The following is a 20,548-nucleotide window of genomic DNA, read 5'->3' as shown; positions in this document are numbered from 1 at the left end:
ACATCCAACACTGCACAATGAAATGTGGAAATTATTTTTTATTTTCTGCAAATATCAACTATTCATATTTTTTTTGATAGGAATACAACTATAAACAAAAACAGAATAAAAAATTTTCTTAACTATATACAAAAGTATTTCTCAAACCAAACTAAGAGAAAATACTGTTGCTCTCTGCACCTGCAGGTTTCACCTGCTCATTCAAACGACTCAAATGTTTGAAGTCTAAAACCAAGTTATTCACATTATTCATCTTCTCTTGATGTCTTTGCTTTGGTTAAACAGTGAGTTCTTCGGTCTGAGACAGATCTGACTTTTTCCTCCATTTAGAGACTTTGCAATCCTGCAAAATAGAAATAATGAGATAAAATGAAACAACAAGTTGGTGCATGTAACTAGTGTGAACGGCGGATATGACTCGCACTCACTTGGCTCTAATGGTTTACTTCATTTTCTTTCTGTTCCTCTTCTTTCTCATCTGTCGTGTCAGGTTCTGTTTGTGGTTGCGTGACTGGCTCTTCACATGTTTCTTCTGTACTGTTAGCCAGCTGTGGTTCATCTTCGCTTGTCTCTTCCTTTGTCTCTGGTTCGGTTTTCTCTTTTTTCTCTTCTGGTTCTGTTTTCTCTTCTTTCTCTTCTGGTTCGGTTTTCTCTTTTTTCTCTTCTGGTTCTGTTTTCTCCTCTGGTTCTGTTTTCTCTTCTGGTTCTGTTTTCTCTTCTGGTTCTGTTTTCTCTTCTGGCTCTGTTTTCTCTTGTTTCTCTTCTCCCTCTTCCTTTTCTGAAGTCACAGTCTCCACTTTTTCCTCCAGTTCCGGCTTCTCAGAATCTGTGGATTTAGTTTCCTGCTCAATCTGTTCTCTAGAGGAGAGAGATTCTGTGTCTGGTGATGTCTTGTGTTCTTCAAAAACGTCTCCTTCGTGCCCATTTGGAGTCGTTTGATCGAGGGTGGCTGTTTTATCCACCTCTTCTCCACCTTCATCTGCACTGGACTTCCTGTGTCGGCGAGACGGCGGGCGCCGCTTGATGGAATGTCGAGCTCTACCCTGCGCAGATTTCAAAATATGTTTGAATTCAAACACTGTAACACTTTTTATTGGTTTGAATTCACTGACTTGTGAAATGATATGAAGCCTCAAACCTTGTTGATGCTTTTGAGAACATTTCCCTCGGCGGGACCCTCAAAGCTGGCAGGAGTTTCCTCCTTTTTGGGTGTGACAGCTGCAGGAGGACTAGAGGGGCTGCTGGGAGAGCCGGGGAAGAAGGGCGGCACCGGTAACTTCACCACTCCTGGGCTCTTTGGGAAGGGTGGAGGTCCCGTGGGAGAAAGTGTAAGGCTGGCCTGTGTGAAATGGGATGGAAAATCATTCATTATCTGAAGCAATACTGATCTCTGTCCACTAGAGGGAAACATTGTTGTGTTTCAAAACTACGAAACCTGCAGTTTCTCAATGAGGGCAGAATTTCTGTTCTTCCTGGTTGATACTGTTTCGGCTCCTTTCTGAATGGATAAAAAATAAATCAGTTAGGTAAATATAAAAAACTTTTAACAATACTAATGTTTTATATTGACAAAAAGTTTTGAAAATCTGCATCATTGCTACAACGCATTACGCATTTTGATTTGAGGTAATAGTGTTCAAACATAATTTTTTACATGCATTCAGCTACTAAGGATAATGTTTACACTGTAATGACAGCTAGTTTTATTACTGACAATGTAGTTTTTTTCCCCCCGTCAATCCCGGATCGTCTCACCTCATCCTGGCCTTGACCTGCGTCATTACCAGCAGGCAGCGGCAGAGAGCGTGGGGGTCTCCTCCTCACAGGCTTGTTCTGAAACAAAAGAAGAGCTCAGATCCACATGCCTAAACACATACATACCTTACTACCAAATTACCTCCACATAATTCTAATGTTCAAAAAAAAAGAAAGAAAGAAAGAAATAAAGAAACCCCCTCAAACAAATAAATATGAATATTTACTATTTAAAAAATAAAATAAATAAATAAAAATATAAATTAATGCATAAAGCAGTTGTAGAATTAAATAATATAATTAATAAATAAAATTAATAAAAACAGTTCATTAACAATAATATTTAAAAAAAATAATAAAACAAACAAAAATAAAAAGAATATATTTGTTAAAAAAATAAGTCTATAAAAATTAAAAACTAGTAATAAAACTATATAATATTTTAAAAGAAATAATTATAGAAATATACTATCACAAAAAATCAAATTAATATTATACTATAAAAATTCATTTAAAACTACAAAATCAATACATAATATTAATTACAAAAATGTATAAAAATATTTCAAATAAAACTAATTAATAAACATAAGAAGTGAATAAAACTATTTAAAAATCTATCTAAAAATAAAACATTAAAAAAAATTACACATGACTAGATCAAACATTATGATCCACATATGTGATCATAATGTTTGATCCGCATATGACAAACACTATTCTATATACTTGAGAGTTTGCAATGAGGAAATGTTTAAGGAATGCAACTAAAGAGCGACAGGGTTTACGAAGGGGAAAAAGGCAGGAAAGTAGTGGTAAAAACAAGATAACCCATCTTGTCACCTGCATAGGCATGCAGCATAGTATTCCTGCATTGCATAACATTCACCCTTATTAATATCTGTGCCTGAGGACGCCTTCCTTTGGTGTCTGTTTCCTAAGCGATAGAATGACACTTTGCCAAGCAGTTCATGAGAATTTGCATAACCAGTCTTAACATTAATACCTAGGCACATATAACTAGAGTGGCACATTCATAAAGACAAAAATCTGGGTGGCACAGAGCTAAAAATACACAGCAAAACTGTTCCAAAGAATGAGACGAGGACATTTGCTTCCTTTTCGACAATATAAGGGGCTGACCAAGAACTAACCTTGAAATCTTTGAGATTTTCCCCTGAATTACACACTTCCTGTTTAAGAGGGTACCACAGAGGGTATCAGGAAACATGTCTGTGTCATACAATTATACATTCTAGCCTTAAGTACTTGCTATACTGCAATACAGAGTTCTTAATATACATACATACATTCCTTTGCTAAAGCAAAATAAAATGTAAAGTGAGGTTATTTATCCAATGTTTTTGTCCACACTAAGCTTGGGGGCTAACTGTTTTTTCAAAAGAAATGAGGAAAAAAGAGAGCAGAAAAACTGAAGATTAAAAACAAAATGGTAAACTATAAGCAAAAGCAGAGGGACAAAAAGTTTAAAAGATGAGAAGACTTTGTTAAAGTCTTGAAAAAAGGAGATGGGACATATTAGGAAGTTCAAGTGTGAAAGCAGAGAGGATGTGATCATATTCGGATAATATGAAACCTCACCACTTCAGTGTCTGTCATATGGGATATTGGACAACTGAATTTTCCAGCTAGTTCAGCCACAGAGCGCTTTTTTACAACAGAATGCTCCTGAAATACAAAAATGTTAGTGTATGAATAAGAACACCTCCTTCTTTTTTATATATATTCTGTAATATTAATCCAAGGCATTCAAATCCATGGCAAAGCACTCTAAAATCAATTTATTAACTGTAAAAACACCTGCCACCTTTATAATTACATATAACAAATTTTTCTAAACGTATGAAAACACACAATATTGCAAAGGGCAAAGCAACACCTTATATTAGAGGATTTTAGTCCAGCTTTGACTTTTTAATCTTCTAGTAAAGATTTCTAATTACAAGCCATTAGATTCTGTTATACTGACTTTTACAGTGAGGCTGAGAAAATGTTTTGTTTTTCAGCACAGGAAACCACAATCGTGAATGCTCATTTGAGCAAAGTGATGAAAAGGGTGTATTTCAGAGGAAATCTTTGAGAAAGTGCAAGCATCCTCAGGGGGACACAGGGGGCTCAGTCGGGTATGACTTCAGCCCGCTGTTATCATTCCCGTCTCAGGCTCGTCCATCTATGACCATTAGCACTCTCACTATCAGTGAAGGGAAACCAGTGCTGCCTTGTCAAAAGTGATAGCACGATGTGGTATTTTAGGTCTGAGGCAATGTCAATGGACTAACACAACTGTTTGTTTTCAAGACATTCAGGCTCAGAGCTTTGTGGGAACCCACCAACACTAGCTGCATGCAGTCTATACCTTACAGGATGTTAGTTATACAATGATGAGGCAACTTAAGATAAGACTGAAGTATGTAAGAAGAGTCAAAAACAGGAAGGGTGCTTGAGCAAGCCAAACCACTTTTGAACAAAGTTAATTATGAATACAGCTTTTCTAATAAAGTTTCTCAGTCTGCAGGTAAAAAAATGTTGGTTACACTTTACTTAAATCCTTTATGTATAAGGCATTATAAGGGTTATTAAAGGGTATAACGTATTATAATTATTCATAATGTTTGTTGTAATACATGATTTCTTGTAAAAAATTATAACCGAATTTTAAATGCATAGCGAAACAATGAATTGATAAGTGTTATAATGTATTAACTGTGGTTACAATTATTCATGAGACTGTGCAATGCATTAAAAGGTGCATTACAAGGCATAATTAATGCATTAAAACTACTTTTAGAATGCATTTTACATAAAGGCTTTAAAGGAAAATTCTGTCATTAATTACTCACCTTCATGTCGTTCCAAACCTGTAAGACCTTCATTCATCTTCAGAACACAAATTAAGATATTTTTGATAATATTTTTGATTCGTTGTTTACGTTCAGCATGCGTGCGCTGTCTACTGAACGTAAACAGCGCTGATTACGTTGATTAAGTTCTGGGGTACTCTCCAAAATGGTGGAAGACAGTAACTCGGGGAGAAGAATTGTTGTGTTGTTATTGTGTTCTTTGCGTACAAAAAGTTTTCTCATAGCTTCGTAAAAGTATGGTTGAATCACTGGTGTCACATGGACAATTTTACTAATGTCCTTGCTACGTTTCTGGACCTGGGAACATTACAGTTGCATTGCTGTCTACAGAGGGTCAGAGAGCTCTCAGATTTGATCAAAAATATCTTAATGTGTGTTCAGAAGATGAACGGAGGTCTTATGGGTTTGGAGCAACATCAACGGGGGCGAGTAATTAATGACAGAATTTTCATTTTTGGGTGAACTATCCCTTTAAGTAAAGTGCTATGTTTATTTAAAACATAAAAATTATCATCATTCAAAAATGCTGCTCTTTTCAATGAATTGAAACTGCATGATGATCAATGGCTGTCAAATTGAGTCGTAATTATCTTTTTTATTAAATATTAAATTTTATTATAATAATTATTTCAGAGTTAGTAGGTTGCAACAAGTGACTGAATTTATAAGCGAGTCATTTAATCATTCACTCAACCAATTTATTCAAAAACGCTCATTTAGCCAGGAACAAAACAAGCGACTGCTGTCTTTAGGAGTCATTGAATAGATTCAAAAACAATTGATTCAATAACTCAACTGATTCATCCAAAAATGAAACACTACAGATTTGTTGTGCAGAGATGTGCAAAGCTTCTACCGTGACTTATTGAAGTGAAGTAAAAACTGTCGATATTAAATTAAATTAAATTAATGCTTTAATATAATTTTAAACCCTTTTAATATGTAAATATATTAGGTTAAGATTTGAATCTTCACTTCTATACTCAAATATGTCAAGCTAACAAAGAACTACAATTCTTTAAAATTCTTTTTGTCTCGCTGCATTGCCTATGTTAGCCTGGTAGCCCTTTAAAAAAAATTTGGCACATGACAGTCAGCTGCTTATTAAAAAAGCCAAAATAAGATCTAAACTTAGCCACCATGTTAAGACTGTGTCTTAAGAACTAGTTTGACCAATTAGCAGTTGCCAAGGGGTAATCAGTCTTGCTTTTCCAATGCAAATAAGAACAATCTACCTTTTCATAACTGAATTTGAAAGTTATGACCAGTCTTGAAGAAAAAAAATTAGGTGACTAACTTTTTAAGACTAGTCTAAACAGTTAATGCAACCAGCCCCGGTAAACTCCTGGTACCTTGATACATTTAGGCCCGTGTTTTAAAAAACCTAAACCTTTTTTTGCTCAGCCTCTTTCTGTCTGCACTGCCTGTGTCTGCTGCCCATGTGTTCCAGCTCCACTAGATCCACTCCTCTTTAAGATAAAAGCATTCCATCATGACATCATTTGCCCTATTTAGTGCCCAAGATGGACAGAAAAAAGCTTGTTCTGTGAAATAGCTTGTTGCTATTTTAAATCGAGGCATGTTTACAATTCACTAATATGTCAGTGCAACCCTCAAATTTTGATATTCCATGTTTCTGAGTAGAAATTACTCATAGCAGCAACCGATTTAAGCAGATTAGCTCATATAAAGTAGTTAGGCACGTATTTTGTCACCCAGCTCACTTCAAACTCCTGCCTGAGAAAACATTCTCCAGTGTGACCCCCAAGAAACATTCACAGTCTTAGTGTCACTGACAAATTGACAAATTTATGCTAACCGCCAAAAACAACATGAGAAGATGATGAGGACCTGCCCCAGAGACTGAAGCGCTCCCAGAGCGGAGCTCCCATGCCTGACATGCAACGTAAGAGCATGCTTGCCATTTCTAACAACAGCAACTGAGAAAACACTGATTTCCTTCATCCAGTTCCCCTCTATAATCAAATTGGTTTTACAGTAGATATTATGCAAATATATTATTGCTAACATGCATTTCTTCTCTACTCCTTGGGAATATTTTACAGAGAAAGGAATATTTCACCCAAAACTGAAAATTTGCTGTTAATTTACTCACCCTCAGGCCATCCAAGATGTAGGTGACTTTCTTCAGTAAAACAGTGAAGATTTTAGCTGAAACTGTCATCCTTGTTGATTTATAATATGCAAAACCAGTCATCCAGGTTAAGCAAAACTAAGTACCATATTGACAAAAAATACAATACAAGTAAAATATATTGGTAAAATTAAGCCACATTCGGCACACACGCCCTCCCTTTCTGTTGTAGACAACAACAGTGTCAATGTGAGAGAAAGCACTAGCATGTGCAGGACCATTCATTTGAGGTTATGGATTATGTTCTAAATAACATTCACTTCCTTACACAGACCAATCGTTTCACTTCATAAGACCTCAATATATCGTCATGAGCTGCAGATGAATTGTTTGTTTTTGTATCTGCTTTTTTTAACTCTGTTGACTGGCATATGATAAATCACCAAGGACCACCGTTTCAACTAAAAATCTTTACAACTTTACTGTTCTACTGAATAAAGAAAGTCAAATACATCTTGGATGGCCTGAGGGTGAGTAAATAAGCAGCACCTTTTCATATTTGGGTAAACTATGTCTTTAAGTGACAAAAGGCATGGTCTTTATTTTTGAAAGGTTTAATGCAGACGCAGTGTATATCTCACATGTTAAGTACAGGGCACTGAGCTCATTACTACTCATTTAAGGCAGGGTGTGGGCAACTCTTCCCTTGAGACCCAGTGGGTGGTGAGATTTACAGCATATGTGTGTGTGTGTGAGAGTATGGGTGGCTAAGGGTGTGTGTGCCCCACAGCTGTGCCTTTGCACACATTTAACACACACACACCTGCAGAGATGACCCCTGAAGATGACATCACTGCTGCAATCACCACTAATAGTTTCTTCAACAATTTTACTACCTCAATAAACACTGTTAGCAACAAAAGACAGATTCGTTCCAAAGCTTACTTTATCTTTACAAGAGTTGGCAGCAGTCAGATAAGACAGGGTGAGTAAACAATGCAACAAACATAATCAATGCAGCATGAGCCTCCAAAACAGAGGCATGATCATGATGACATACTCACTTTTAAACCGCACTGCAGAGCTGGAGCAAGAATCAGCTCATTAAGCATAAGGCCATCATGAGTGTGGGAGCAGTTACGTGTAAAAAAAACACCTAAGTTAGGCTCTCGGGTATTTGGTCTGCGTTTCCTCTTCAACTGTTTCAGCCACATTGTTGCCAGGGACATTTTGTCAGAGGCAACAAGGGAGGCAGTATCTCTTCAAAAATAAAAAAAATAAACATTTAAAGATTTTAATTTGAAGTAACACTTTAAACTGATCAAGTGGACTTTTATATTGTTACAAAATATGGTAACACTTTAGTATAGAGACCCATTCTCACTATTAACTAGTTGCTTATTAGCATGCCTATTATTAACATATTGGCTGTTTATTAGTAATTATAAAGCACATATTCTGCATGACCATATTCTACATGCCTAATCCAACCCTATACCTAAACTTAGTAAATACCTTACTAACTATTAATAAGCAGCAAATTAGGAGTTTATTGAGGCAAAAGTCATAGTTAAAGGTTTGTTAATTAGCGAGTTTACTTGAATTAAGCAGCACAACTGTTTTCACGTTTGATAATATGAAATTTTAAAATGGGTTATGAACTCAACATATTACAATGATTTCTGAAGGACCATATGACACTGAGGACTGGAGTAATGGCTGCTGAAAATTTTGTGTTGCCATCACAGGAATAAATTACATTTAAAAAAATTAATTGCAATAATATTTCTTAATATGACTGTCTTTACTGTATTTTTGATCAAATGGTGACACTTTATTTCGATAGTCCACTTTAAACATTCTACTAACAGTAAGTAACTACAGGTCAACTAGCAGTCATTAGAGTATTAGTAGACTGTCTGTTTAATATCCTCTAACATTTTACTTTGATGTGTCCACAACATACAACATACTGAGTATGAGAAACTTTGCAAGTATGTCAACTTATTCTACTAACCCTAAACCTACCCTGCTGAGAGTTAGTTGACATCTAGTTGACATGTAGTTAGAAAGTTATTTATAGTTAGTAGAATGTCTAAAGTGGACTATCGAAATAAAGTGTAACCAATATGAATATAACCATACAAAATGTGATTATTCTAAGTATCATTTTACATCTATATGGTGTTGCATCGGTCTTTAACCCGGAAACTGTGAAAACATCAAATGTGACTGGGACATTAAAATCATTGCGTTAAAAAAAAAAAAAACGAAACTCAACCCAAACATGCTCCTCATTTTAGATGTCCACCAGTACACGCTGCTGATTATGACCCAGAGAGTGGAAAATTGAATCTTATTAGTGTCCCACAAAGAATCTGTTGTATGTCTTAGGGTTGAAGGACATGAGGAAGCAACCATGATTCAATTTACACTGAAATACATCCCCTAATATGAAAGGACGCACAGGGAGGAAAGACAGAATTTCCATGATAAAACCCAAAACTTGTTCTACAGAAGGCCGTGAATGCAGACACTTCTGCCTACATAAACTCAACCTTATGTGTTTCTGCTTTTCAAAACATGTCAGAATCCACTTTATAATGTAGAGGTACAAACTGCATTCTCAGAATTGCTGCATGGGATGCACAGTGGGCATAAGTATAAAGAAATTCATAACTGTGCAAATGAGAGGTCAACTCAAAGAGGTCTCTCCTAGCAATCATCCATCAGTGGCAGCTGGGCTGGTGCAGGACCCTAGTTGTGATTTGCTCAATGCTTACAGGCTCACGTTTCAATATCCGTGACACTGAGTGGCTAATGGCACCACAAGAAAGAGCACAGAGCCAAGTCCTTAACTACCAACTATCCTGAGCTGGGATGTCAAATTCAACACCCATTACTCTTATCCAAGTTATACATTATATCCAGTCCATTATGAAAATGGTCAAAGGGATAGTTAACTCTTTAAAATATTTTGAAGAATGTTGGTAACCACTGATTTTGCATTTCAGGAGAACAATCCTTTTAAGAGTCCTCAAAAAATAGAAATAAATAATAATAATTAACAAAAAGGTCAATGGTCACTTGCAAAACATCTATAACATATTTACAATTATATTTCCTTGCAAAAACTTAATTTAATGATAACACATAGCAACATTTAAAAAGCAGTCAATAGAGAAGGATCTGCTGCTAGCTGGGTCATGCTAACTAGCCAAACCTTGACCTCTTTAGTTAAAGTTAGCTAAATGTCTATATGTGTACAGCTAGTGACCTGAATAACACTCATGGTTGATGGCACCAACATTTGAGGTTTGTTACACCCACAATAATTCAAGGTTGCATGTTATGTACAACACAACCACACATTTTCGCACTTAGTGTATACTGTATTTATGGCCTAAGTCGCCATTTCTTTACTAAAGGCAAAAGCAATGTTCAAGGAAAATCACGTTCTTGTGGAGTGATCTCTATCCAAAACTGCCCCAGTACTATGACCTCATGTACTGGCTCAGAATACTTGGAGCGGATGGTGTGCTGGAAAAGTCGAGGCTTCGCAAAACACTCTGGTGTGTGTGTGCGAGTCAGTGAGTTATGATGACGGACTCCACCTCACACCCAGATCCCATCAGGGTCCAGGTCTTGAATCAGTCACACAGTGTTTCAGGAGTATGTAATGACTCCATCCCCTTCCTGTGACAGGACAACTTGCATCCACTTGACATTATCTGACAAGGTCTCATTGATTGGAACGACTATGAACCAAACAACACTTTAAAATCATGCCATGAAAGAGACATGGACATTGTGTCCTGCACTGAACATTTACATCACTTGCTAATACTCCAAATGAAGTCATGTCCCTGAATTTTGAAGGGTGGCTGGGACAAGTTCACACCCATATGCTCTCACAATCTCCCAGCACAAAGTTCAACAAGTTCTTTATGAGGTAATGAATCGCTCTCCTAAATGCACAGAAAACGCTCCAGTACAAAGAACATGCCAAATATACAAGCCTTTTGGGGAGGAAGCTTGTTGTAGTCGGTTAATGTTGTGTTGCAATAACATTTTCCTTCTCCAAATCTCTCGGTCTCATCTATGAACACACTCTGTGGTTGCGTACAGGCCTGACAAGAGAGGGCCGTCGCCCTAACAGCTGCTGAGGTGGGACTGACACCGAACCGCATGCTCACATAGCTGACATTCAGGAGATAATCAACTTAAATATCCCGACATCCATGCGGTACAGTGCTCTGAGAGTCAATATGACCCAACACAAAGCTGTAAAACGGCCAAGCTTTCAATGAAGTCAATCCAGTCTTCTCCTCTAGCAGCTTAAGGTACATCTTTATATGCGGCTCTGATCTCAATATATTCACAAAGAATGGTTCTTCTGGTTTAAAGTATGCTAAAGTTGACTATCATAATAAAATTAGTTGAGAAATCAATTTATTTAGTCTTGTTTCTGAGATTTGTGCTATTTGGCATTGCATATCTGAGCAAACAAACAGTTCTCCTAAACACAACGTAATTTTCCAAACCAGACAACAGAAGCACATGCACAGTCAGTTGTTTTGTATGTTATACATTCACTTTCCATGAAGCAGCAGCACATTAAATTTAGCTTTAATTATTATGCTATAATACTGTGCAACGCCACATTGTTCCCTCAGTCTGCATGATCAGTAATTATAACAAACATCTAACATGATAAACCACCAAATATAGCACACTATTAATGTTGATGAGTGACTTTAACACATTTGTTTTCAGATGTTTCCAGTTGCAGACTCATTTGCATGAAAAAAATGCATTAAATGTTAATAAACATTAAGTATATCTTAAAAATGTATTACTTTTTTTTTTTCATGAAAAAAAAAAAAACAATACACTTAAATTTGAGACAAAATTAACTTGGATTTTTAGGCATTTATTTTGGTATGTACAACTCAAACAACTGATATCAGTGATATTCAGAGATTTTATTAAAATAACCAATTTGCAAAAGCCATTGAATTATGTATGGCAGCTTCAGTGGGATATATAGAGGCTATGTAGGTCACAGTATAAAAGCATCCAGAAACCTATGGAAAATGTCCCATAATTTGCCCACAAGTCACTAAAAATGCACTCACAATAAATAGCAAGTTGTCAAAGCTCTTTAAAAAGGCTGTCTATTTGTAAGCCAATTGTTGTTTTTTTATGATCACTCAAAAAGGTTCAGAGACGGAAAAAGTGGTCACTTTATTAAACACAAACTGTATGCTGAAATCAGTTGTCAAAAAACCTCCAAATCTGCAAACACAAGCACGTGGGTCCACCATCCAAACCTGCCATTTTAATATGTCATACGGATGAGGTTACACCACTTCCTGTGTCAGTTAGCTTGCTGCCATTCCAGTCATACTTTCTTTCTAACTTGAGACACATAAGGGAGGTAGTGTCAAATCAACAGGATTCACTGGTCAAACACAATTCAAAGAGTTACTGGCACAAACACAACAATAAAACTTCTAGTAATGATATCAGCCTCTGCAAACAAGGTTATGTAAATCGATGGAGGTTTGCAGGTCAATCTGAATGACAGCTATGCTTTACTCTTCTTTCACCCACTGACTCCAAACCTTTACAGTCTATGCTCCAAACACACACATGACTCGAATACATGCTGAGTGTGTTGTGTGGAATGACTGCTATCTCTTAACCTTGACAGCACACATATATTAAAGCATAATTAATCTGTCTGTAGTAAAAAATAAAATAAAAAAAAGCATTACCTGCACTAACAATAACTCATTTAACCCAAATGTGCGATAAATTAAAAACTATAAAATGTGAAATACACACATATTAAGCATACAGTGGAGTACAAAATCTAATTTGAACCTGAAAATAAAAGTTTTAGAATTTTCGAAATTTTTCAAACATAAATGCCATGATGTAAAGTGAATAACGCATGTTCAACAATCAAAGTTTTACACAAAAGTGTGGAGTTCATGCAGCTTTAGTGTCGTCGTCATTAAAGCAATGGGACAAACCAACATAAATATATATATATATATATATATATATATATATAGAAACGTTTTTATTTATTTTTTAATTTGTACTTAAATTACTGATAATATCATTTTTAATGAAAATGTATTCAGTAAGAAAACGAAAACAGACTATAGCATAATGCAATTATTTCTGACATATAATTGTTGATGCTTTGCCGTCTTGAATTATCTCGTGGCATCTCATGGACCGAAATGCAACACGTTTTTGTTTACTCTGTAGCAGACAACGTGTGAAGAGCAGTATAGAAAATAAACTTGAAAAGTTTGAAGGAAAAAAAAAGCCAACAAACGGTTTGAAGCGCAAGCACATTAAATAATTTCATACCTCCATCTTGCAGCGTTGTTGGCGTGTTCTCAACTCGCTGTTTTGGTGTGACACTTGCTGAAGTAACGCGCGCTCTCTCTCCTCACACGAGCGCACGCGCTCTCTCTCACAAGTCAAGAGGGTGGTCGTTAGTTATATTTAGGTCTGACTCTTACAACATTTCCATGGTCAAAAGATTGTGCCATACTCTGCTAAAAAGCTGTTGCAGTGAAATGGCCTACAGCTTCTTACATATTTTCCCAGATTGCAGAAACTACTCATGAAATCTCTGCGCTGAGCGCTGAAAATACCGTTAAGGTGTACTAGGTTTTTTGCAGAAATGTTTCACAAAGAACAGTACTTCTGACAAATATAATTAAAACTGCTGTGTTAATATCTTGAAGACTCTACACATGTTTTCTACAAACAGCTGTTTTATTCTACATTGAGTAGGTCGCCCCCTCATGGGCACAGCATTGTGTACATCACATGACATGCCCTGGAATGGACAAAACTACAACAACCATCACCACCACCAATAATACATCTATTTTTTATTTATTTATTTATTTTTTTTGCTGATTTTCAAAGCTTTAAGACATTTTATGAAGTGTAAAAGTACATCTAAAAAAAATAAATTAAAAAAACACAATATAAACACAATATGGGCCACTATGGGTCCTCAGAAAACTTCCAAGGGGGCCTCAAGATAACTTAAAATCACAAAACATAAAACAGAGCTGCGCTAACAGCATAGTGCAGAAGTGTGTGATCACAGAAACAAAACAGCTTCATTGCAGCACCAGAGGTTAGCAAACATTTCTTACATACAGACCAACAGATCAGTATCAAAAACCACTGGTACTGTTGGGATGAATGGGTTAAGTGAAAACAAAAACTTTAAATGCCTGAATATGCCTGTAGTTACAGTTGAAGTGTTTAAATTTGGTCTGTTAACATCCATATGATACTAATAATAGTTTCTTATATCAATGATTAATTTAAACGAAAAAGATTTCATAAGACAAAAAAGTATTAAAGTGTTAGACTCTGAGCATTTAAAATATCAAAATATATTATTGCTTGGTGACTGACAGTAAACTTAAAAACTGTTGCCAAAATTGCTCTATAGAGCTAAAAACGCAGTCTAAGTCCATAAGATTTTGAGGCCTTTCTAATGTACTTTGCACAGTATGAACCATAATGGGAGGAGCTTTAAGGAGGGAACAATAGTTTGGTGATAGCTAGCACTTCCATTTATGGATGAAATGAAAGAGGAAACAGTTTTTTAAATTTTTTTTTATTTTTTTTATACAGACTGTTCAATGTTTATGTATAAACAAAACAATTACTGTGGAAACAGTTTCCTGGACATCATCTCTCTTTAAGCATTGCATCTTTTTAAAAAGAAAAATGTGTACTGCAATATACATGGGATGCATGGTTTTTCTAATGAGATCTGATCTGTAACCATGACATTTACTATATGTAACTATAAACAACCCCACCCAACCCCCAAAAAAGTAAGTCATTTTCACTCCGAGCATGAACAGTGGAAGGATGTGCAGATGTGAAAATGATAAAGTGATGTTCACCACACAAAACTGAGCTTCCTCGTGTGAAATCTGATGACAAACAGCACCAACATCTACCACAAAACAAAAAGTGTGTCAGGTATGGAAACCTAAACAGAGGAATGTGCGCAGTTTTAATGTGGCGACAAAGAGAGCTGCGAAAAGCAGGTGTATGCAGGAAGGCACATGCTTTGCTAGCATTACTTATGCTTCCTGATTGCGCAGACTTTAACATGGGACTCTGCAGAAATGCGCCATAGATGCACAGAGAGAAGTTAAACCTTCAATGCAGGACTAAAACAAGTTTAATTGAAAATATAATACATGCTATAGTACACATCTATGAGTGTAACAGCATTGCCTAAATATTAGCATGATTAACATTCAACACCATAACACTGAGGCGGTGTTTACACTAACAGTGAATTAAACTAAAAAAAAAAGAAAACAAGAAAAAAAAAAAAAAAAGTGATTTGCAATCATTCTGTTTTAGAGAGCTGGTGACTGTCAGGGAAAGCAATCACTGGCTAAGCTACAAAGCTGAGCAAAGTTAACTTTATAGAAGTGAACAGTGATACAACATGACAAATGGCAATAGAAGTGCAAATACTGGGTTCATTACAAGCTCAATCAACAGCATTGGTGGCATTAAAAAGTTGGAAAGTTGTAATTACAATTTTTGGTGCGTTCAAATTCTACAAAAAAATATTTTTAACTAAACTTCTACAAAATTATGAATAAAATTGCACATCGGATGTTTTGCTCTTTTTTGTTTTTACTACATTTATAAAGATACAGTAAGCTAAATTTGCACACTGTAAAAAGTGATAAGTTGACAACTTAAAAAAATGTAATGTAAAAAAAAGTAAATGATAATTAAAAAAATAAGTGAATTGTCAAGTTCACTTAACTTTAAAAAAATATATATATACACTTACTTTAATGCAATGGGTTTCCTTAATTTTTTTTAAAGTTAAGTCAACATCACTTTTTACAGTGTGTATATATATATATATATATATATATATCAGGAATTGTACAACACTGCCGTATTTTCTACATGCAACTAGTTTTATTGTAATGGAAAAAAAATATTTAACAAATTTACCATGTTTTCTCATTGACACACCCATAACTCAAGATTTTAAAATATGTCAGTGCAAGTTGCTTTCAGATAAGACAGATTAAACACGCATTTTAGTCTGGGACTTGGCTTTGTCTGTGAAACTGTAAAGCTTTGAGCTGTACTAATTTTTATGGTCAATTTATGTTTTATGGCGTTGTGCTCTCATTGCGACAAAGTTGTATAAAATAAATAATTTTTTTTCACACTAAAATCATGTTAAGACACATTACTTGAGGTCTTGTTAATGTTTAGAAATGAATCCTATTCAGTTTCATTGTAACTGCCTCGTTGGAACAAAGAAAAAGGGATCAAAATTCATTTGCAGAAATCAAAATTGTTGACTGGTCCTAACTTATACTGAAACCAGTGTAAACAAAGCCAGTCAGTCAAAACATGACCTTTGTGTATCGTACATCTGTTTATGAAGAACACAGAAGAATGAGGTACTTCTGGTCTGTTCTTTGTTATCTGTTCAGCCATTTCCATTCAGTTCTGCAAAACCTGTAACTCTTCCTGTTGTAGATTTCTCCCTGCAGCGCAAGTGCTGTTTTTTCTTCCTCCTGTCCATTTAGCGAAGAAAGATCGTGAATTTTCCCCAACAAAGAAGAAGAGGATAGGGTCCAGACAACTGTTAGCCGTGCACAAGCAATGCGCTATGACGGCAGCCTTGCGGACTACCAAAATAGAATCACACGAGTCTTTGTATTTGTTCGTCTGGACATGCTTCTCGGTGGTTAAGAAGATTGTCCGCACTATGTGATACGGCAAAAAGCACACCAGAAAGATCCCGAGGCTGATGATGACCAGAGCGCAAGCCTTCTTCCTGCAAGGTCTGGTCCTACCGAGCGCAGGACTAGGCCTCAGAAGGTTCTTCGCAACCAAGACTGAGCAGAAAATGACAACCACCAAGGGAAACACGAAGCCCACCGGAAACGTAACGTTGTTGATGAGGAGCAATTGATCCACATTGTCTTCCGCCAGCTCCAAACATCGAAAACTGCCTTCATCTTGAGCTTTTTTCTTAGTGAACAACAGCGGACTGCAGGCTAAACCCATAAAGAGCCAAATGAGAGCACACACGATACCTGCGACATAGTGGGTCTGTATGCGTATGTACAGGTACGGTCGCACCAGCGCCAGGTAACGCAAGATGTTCAGGGCCACTAGGAAATACACAGAGCTATACATATTCAGATAATACACGTATGAGATGACTCTACAGGTGATGTGACCAAAGATCCAATGAGAGTTCAGTATGTAATACGAGACCCTCAGGGGCAGAGAGGACACCAGCATCAGGTCTGATACCAACAGGTTCACCATTAACACGTTGACTGGAGTGAAGCTCTTCTGGGTCCTCCATTGGCTGAAGAAGACGCAGACAGATAAAGAATGACCGGCGAGTCCCAGGACAAAAATTAGAATGTATGCTGCAGGATACACTTGGTGTTTGAAGTCATCGGTGCTGTTGGAGCTCAAACAGCGCTCTAGAACAGACGCATTCATGTCCTTCCCTGGAGAATGATTACAAAGTTAGTTTTAGTGATTTAAAACAAAAAAACAAAAAGGGGTAGATCACCCTTATGTTGTTCCAAACCTTGAACCTAACGTTCTTCTAGACTCAACTGACTTTCATTGCATACAGAAAAAGCACCAACATATTTTTCAGAATATCTTTTGATTTGATGGAATAAGCTAGCCATTTTTAGTTGAACTATCCCCAACCTTAGTATGATACTACAGGTGCATCTCAATAAATTAGAATGTCGTGGAAAAGTTCATTTATTTCAGTAATTCAACTCAAATTGTGAAACTCGTGTATTAAACAAGTCTTTGGTTCCTTTAATTGTGAGGATTTTGGCTCACATTTAACAAAAACCCACCAATTCACTGTCTCGACAAATTAGAATACTTCATAAGACCAATAGAAAAAAACATTTTTAGTGAATTGTTGGCCTTCTGGAAAGTATGTTCACTTACTGTATATGTACTCAGTACTTGGTAGGGGCTCCTTTTGCTTTAATTACTGCCTCAATTTGGCGTGGCATGGAGGTGATCAGTTTGTGGCACTGCTGAGGTGGTATGGAAGCCCAGGTTGCTTTGATAGCAGCCTTCAGGTCATCTGCATTGTTGGGTCTGGTGTCTCTCATCTTCCTCTTGACAATACCCCATAGATTCTCTATGGGGTTCAGGTCTGGTGAGTTTGCTGGCCAATCAAGCACAGTAACACCATGGTCATTGAACCAGCTTTTGGTACCTTTGGCAGTGTGGGCAGGTGCCAAGTCCTGCTGGAAAATGAAATCAGCATCTCCATAAAGCTTGTCAGCAGAAGGAAGCATGAAGTGCTCTAAAATTTCCTGGTAGATGGCTGTGTTGACTGTGAACTTCAGAAAACACAGTGGACCAACACCAGCAGATGACATGGCAGCCCAAATCGTCACTGACTGTGGAAACTTCACACTGGACTTCAAGCAACATTGATTCTGTGCCTCTCCACTCTTCCTCCAGACTCTGGGACCTTGATTTCCAAATGAAATGCAAAATTTACTTTCATCTGAAAAGAGGACTTTGGACCACTGAGCAAAAGTCCAGTTCTTTTTCTCCACAGCCCAGGTAAGATGCTTCTGACGTTGTCTCTGGTTCAGAAGTGGCTTGGTAGCCCTTTTCCTGAAGACGTCTGAGCTCGGTGACTCTTGATGCACTGACTCCAGCTTCAGTTCACTCCTTGTGAAGCTCTCACAAGTGTTTGAATCCGCTTTGCTTGACAGTATTCTCAAGCTTGCAGTCATCCCCTGTTGCATGTGCACCTTTTCCTACCCAAATTCTTCCTTCTAGTCAACTTTGCATTTAATATGCTTTGATACAGCACTCTGTAAACAGTCACACATTTCAGTAATGACCCTCTGTGACTTACCCTCTTTGTGGAGGGTGTCAATGTTCGTCTTCTGGATCATTGCCAAGTCAGCAGTCTTCTCCATTATTGTGGTTTCAAAGAACAAGAGATACCCGGAATTTATACTGTAGGGATGGTCATTAATTGAAACTCAAATGTAAATATTCTAATATTTTGAGATACTGATTTTTGACTTTCATGAGCTGTAAGCTCTAATCATCAAAATTAAAACAAAAAAACTTTTGAAATGTTTTACTTTACATGCAATGAATCTAAAATATATGAAAGTTTCACTTTTTGAAATAACTTACAAGAAAAAAATGAACTTTTTCACGACATTCTAATTTATTGAGATGCACCTGTATACACTCTTAAAAACAAACATTCATTTTTTGGCATCAACGGTTCCATGAAGAACCTTTTCATTCCACAACAGGTTCTTCACAGTGGAAAAACTTCCTCATTCTTATTAAAATACGTAATAAAGAAAAAAATGGTTCTTTTAAGAAAGGTTATGTGAGGAATACAGTTATCTATTGCATGACTGCGAAAACCCACTTTTGGAACCTTTATTATTAAGAGCGCAAGTGCTTTGTATTCTTACTAAAAGTTTTTACTGTATGTACCATTTGCAGTTTGCACATTTTACTTTACTTTTATAAGTGGTCCTGAAAACAGGTTTTTCTAGTCTTGTGTGAACAATCTCCTTCACATTCCGTTACTAAAGAGTCTTATTAAAAATAAATCTTTACCTCAAATTACTTTAAACTTCAATCCACAGTAGTGGAGTGAACAACAACAGCAACTAATTTAAAGCAAGTTATAGATATTTCACAGCAAACTGTAAAAGCAAAACATCTTACGTTTTCTGCAGTGTGGAGAGGTGAAAGCAGGTCGTCCAAAAGAGCTCACAGTTTGTCACTAGCCAAACCAGCACAGCATTGTCAGCTACTAGAGGAGGTATGAAGTAGAAAACACGGTAGAAGGAGGATGTCCCAAGACCAGCCTCCCCATCATCACTTTAATCTGTTCAAAAGGACTGATTCATTTCCTTCTATAAGAACAGCAGCTGTCCTTATACCTGCATTGTTCAGTATGGCAGTTCTTTCAATTGCTGTAGATAAATGTTTTGAATAATATGTCTTTATACACAGCATGTATGAAAGGTCCAAAGTCCAATGCTTATCATTATTAGGTAAGTGGCAAAAGCCTTTTAGATGCAAAACTCTAAACTGTGCATGCCAGCTTTAAACCACAACAGTTTATGCAGATGTGCATTTTACTGTCCCCCTTATTCGTTTCCTCACGTAATATGGAATTTAACCCAGTTACACTGCACTAAACTTTCACAAGCACAAGCACTTCTGATGATGTCCTGATAACCTTTTAAAAGAACCCACTGCTGACAAAGCAGAGCCTTGCTATGACGATAGCAGTACATTAAAAACCATAAATGATGCTAAGGGGAATTTGAGTGAACAAACTATATTAAATTTCACCTTCTGCCTTCACGTACAGACATGTTCCAGTATTTCAGTCATGAATCATTTTTAAGAGTGTAACCCAGTTATGAAATGATTTCACAACTTTTGGGATGCATGGATGCAGAAATGATTTCAAAGTAAAAGTGTTCAGATTTCTAAAAAAACAAGATGCTACAAGATTAATCTCTGAACTTTAAATACAACTAATGTGAGCAAGACATTTGCGAGCATGTCATTTCTTGACAAACAGCATTCCGGTAGGAAGAATGTCTGCCAACACTTGCCTAAGTTCATTGAGAAAAAAAAACAAAAGTTTGATTGATCATTTTAGCACCATGTGCTATGGCTACCATCTCAGTTTGTGGCAACA

The 20,548-nt window shown here is 36.6% G+C and overlaps 2 protein-coding genes across 5 annotated transcripts; both read right to left on the bottom strand.

Annotated features, from left to right (window-relative positions):
• Positions 1-20: 20 nt before the first annotated feature.
• dub (duboraya) lies at positions 21-13,517 on the bottom strand. Of its 3 annotated transcripts, none has more exons than XM_058758115.1 (7): positions 13,123-13,517; positions 3,358-3,444; positions 1,756-1,833; positions 1,436-1,498; positions 1,139-1,339; positions 429-1,043; positions 21-343 (listed from the first exon to the last, which is right to left on the bottom strand). In XM_058758115.1, exons 1-6 carry the CDS (start codon positions 13,126-13,128, stop codon positions 435-437), a joined length of 1,044 nt encoding a protein of 347 aa, XP_058614098.1. In that variant the 5' UTR covers positions 13,129-13,517; the 3' UTR covers positions 21-343; positions 429-434. The 3 variants fall into 3 exon arrangements, with proteins under 3 accessions (XP_058614098.1, XP_058614097.1, XP_058614099.1); XM_058758114.1 differs by lacking the exon at positions 13,123-13,517 and adding an exon at positions 6,754-6,837; XM_058758116.1 differs by lacking the exon at positions 3,358-3,444 and having other exon boundaries at positions 13,123-13,514.
• A 456-nt stretch (positions 13,518-13,973) lies between these two features.
• On the bottom strand, positions 13,974-20,453 carry cysltr2a (cysteinyl leukotriene receptor 2a). Of its 2 annotated transcripts, none has more exons than XM_058758118.1 (2): positions 19,558-20,453; positions 13,974-17,315 (listed from the first exon to the last, which is right to left on the bottom strand). In XM_058758118.1, exon 2 carries the CDS (start codon positions 17,305-17,307, stop codon positions 16,288-16,290), a length of 1,020 nt encoding a protein of 339 aa, XP_058614101.1. In that variant the 5' UTR covers positions 17,308-17,315; positions 19,558-20,453; the 3' UTR covers positions 13,974-16,287. The 2 variants fall into 2 exon arrangements, with proteins under 2 accessions (XP_058614101.1, XP_058614102.1); XM_058758119.1 differs by lacking the exon at positions 19,558-20,453 and adding an exon at positions 17,782-17,900.
• Between the last annotated feature and the right edge of the window lie 95 nt (positions 20,454-20,548).

Source organism: Onychostoma macrolepis, chromosome 21 (assembly GCF_012432095.1).
Source record: "Onychostoma macrolepis isolate SWU-2019 chromosome 21, ASM1243209v1, whole genome shotgun sequence".
In the NCBI taxonomy this organism is placed as follows: domain Eukaryota; kingdom Metazoa; phylum Chordata; class Actinopteri; order Cypriniformes; family Cyprinidae; genus Onychostoma; species Onychostoma macrolepis.
The sequence above is the reverse complement of the archived record's forward strand: the minus strand, read 5'-3'. Positions and strand labels throughout refer to the sequence as shown.

Bases quoted from the DNA above. Each gene is read 5' to 3' on its own strand.
- dub (XM_058758114.1), bottom strand. From the start codon at position 6,822: ATGACAGTTTCAGCTAAAATCTTCACTGTTTTACTGAAGAAAGTCACC. The intron at 3,445-6,753 runs GTGAGTAAATTA...TTTGTATTTCAG, and splicing joins ACATCTTGGATGGCCTGAGG to GAGCATTCTGTTGTAAAAAA. The intron at 1,340-1,435 runs GTTTCGTAGTTT...CATTTCACACAG, and splicing joins CCCTCATTGAGAAACTGCAG to GCCAGCCTTACACTTTCTCC.
- cysltr2a (XM_058758118.1), bottom strand. From the start codon at position 17,307: ATGAATGCGTCTGTTCTAGAGCGCTGTTTGAGCTCCAACAGCACCGAT.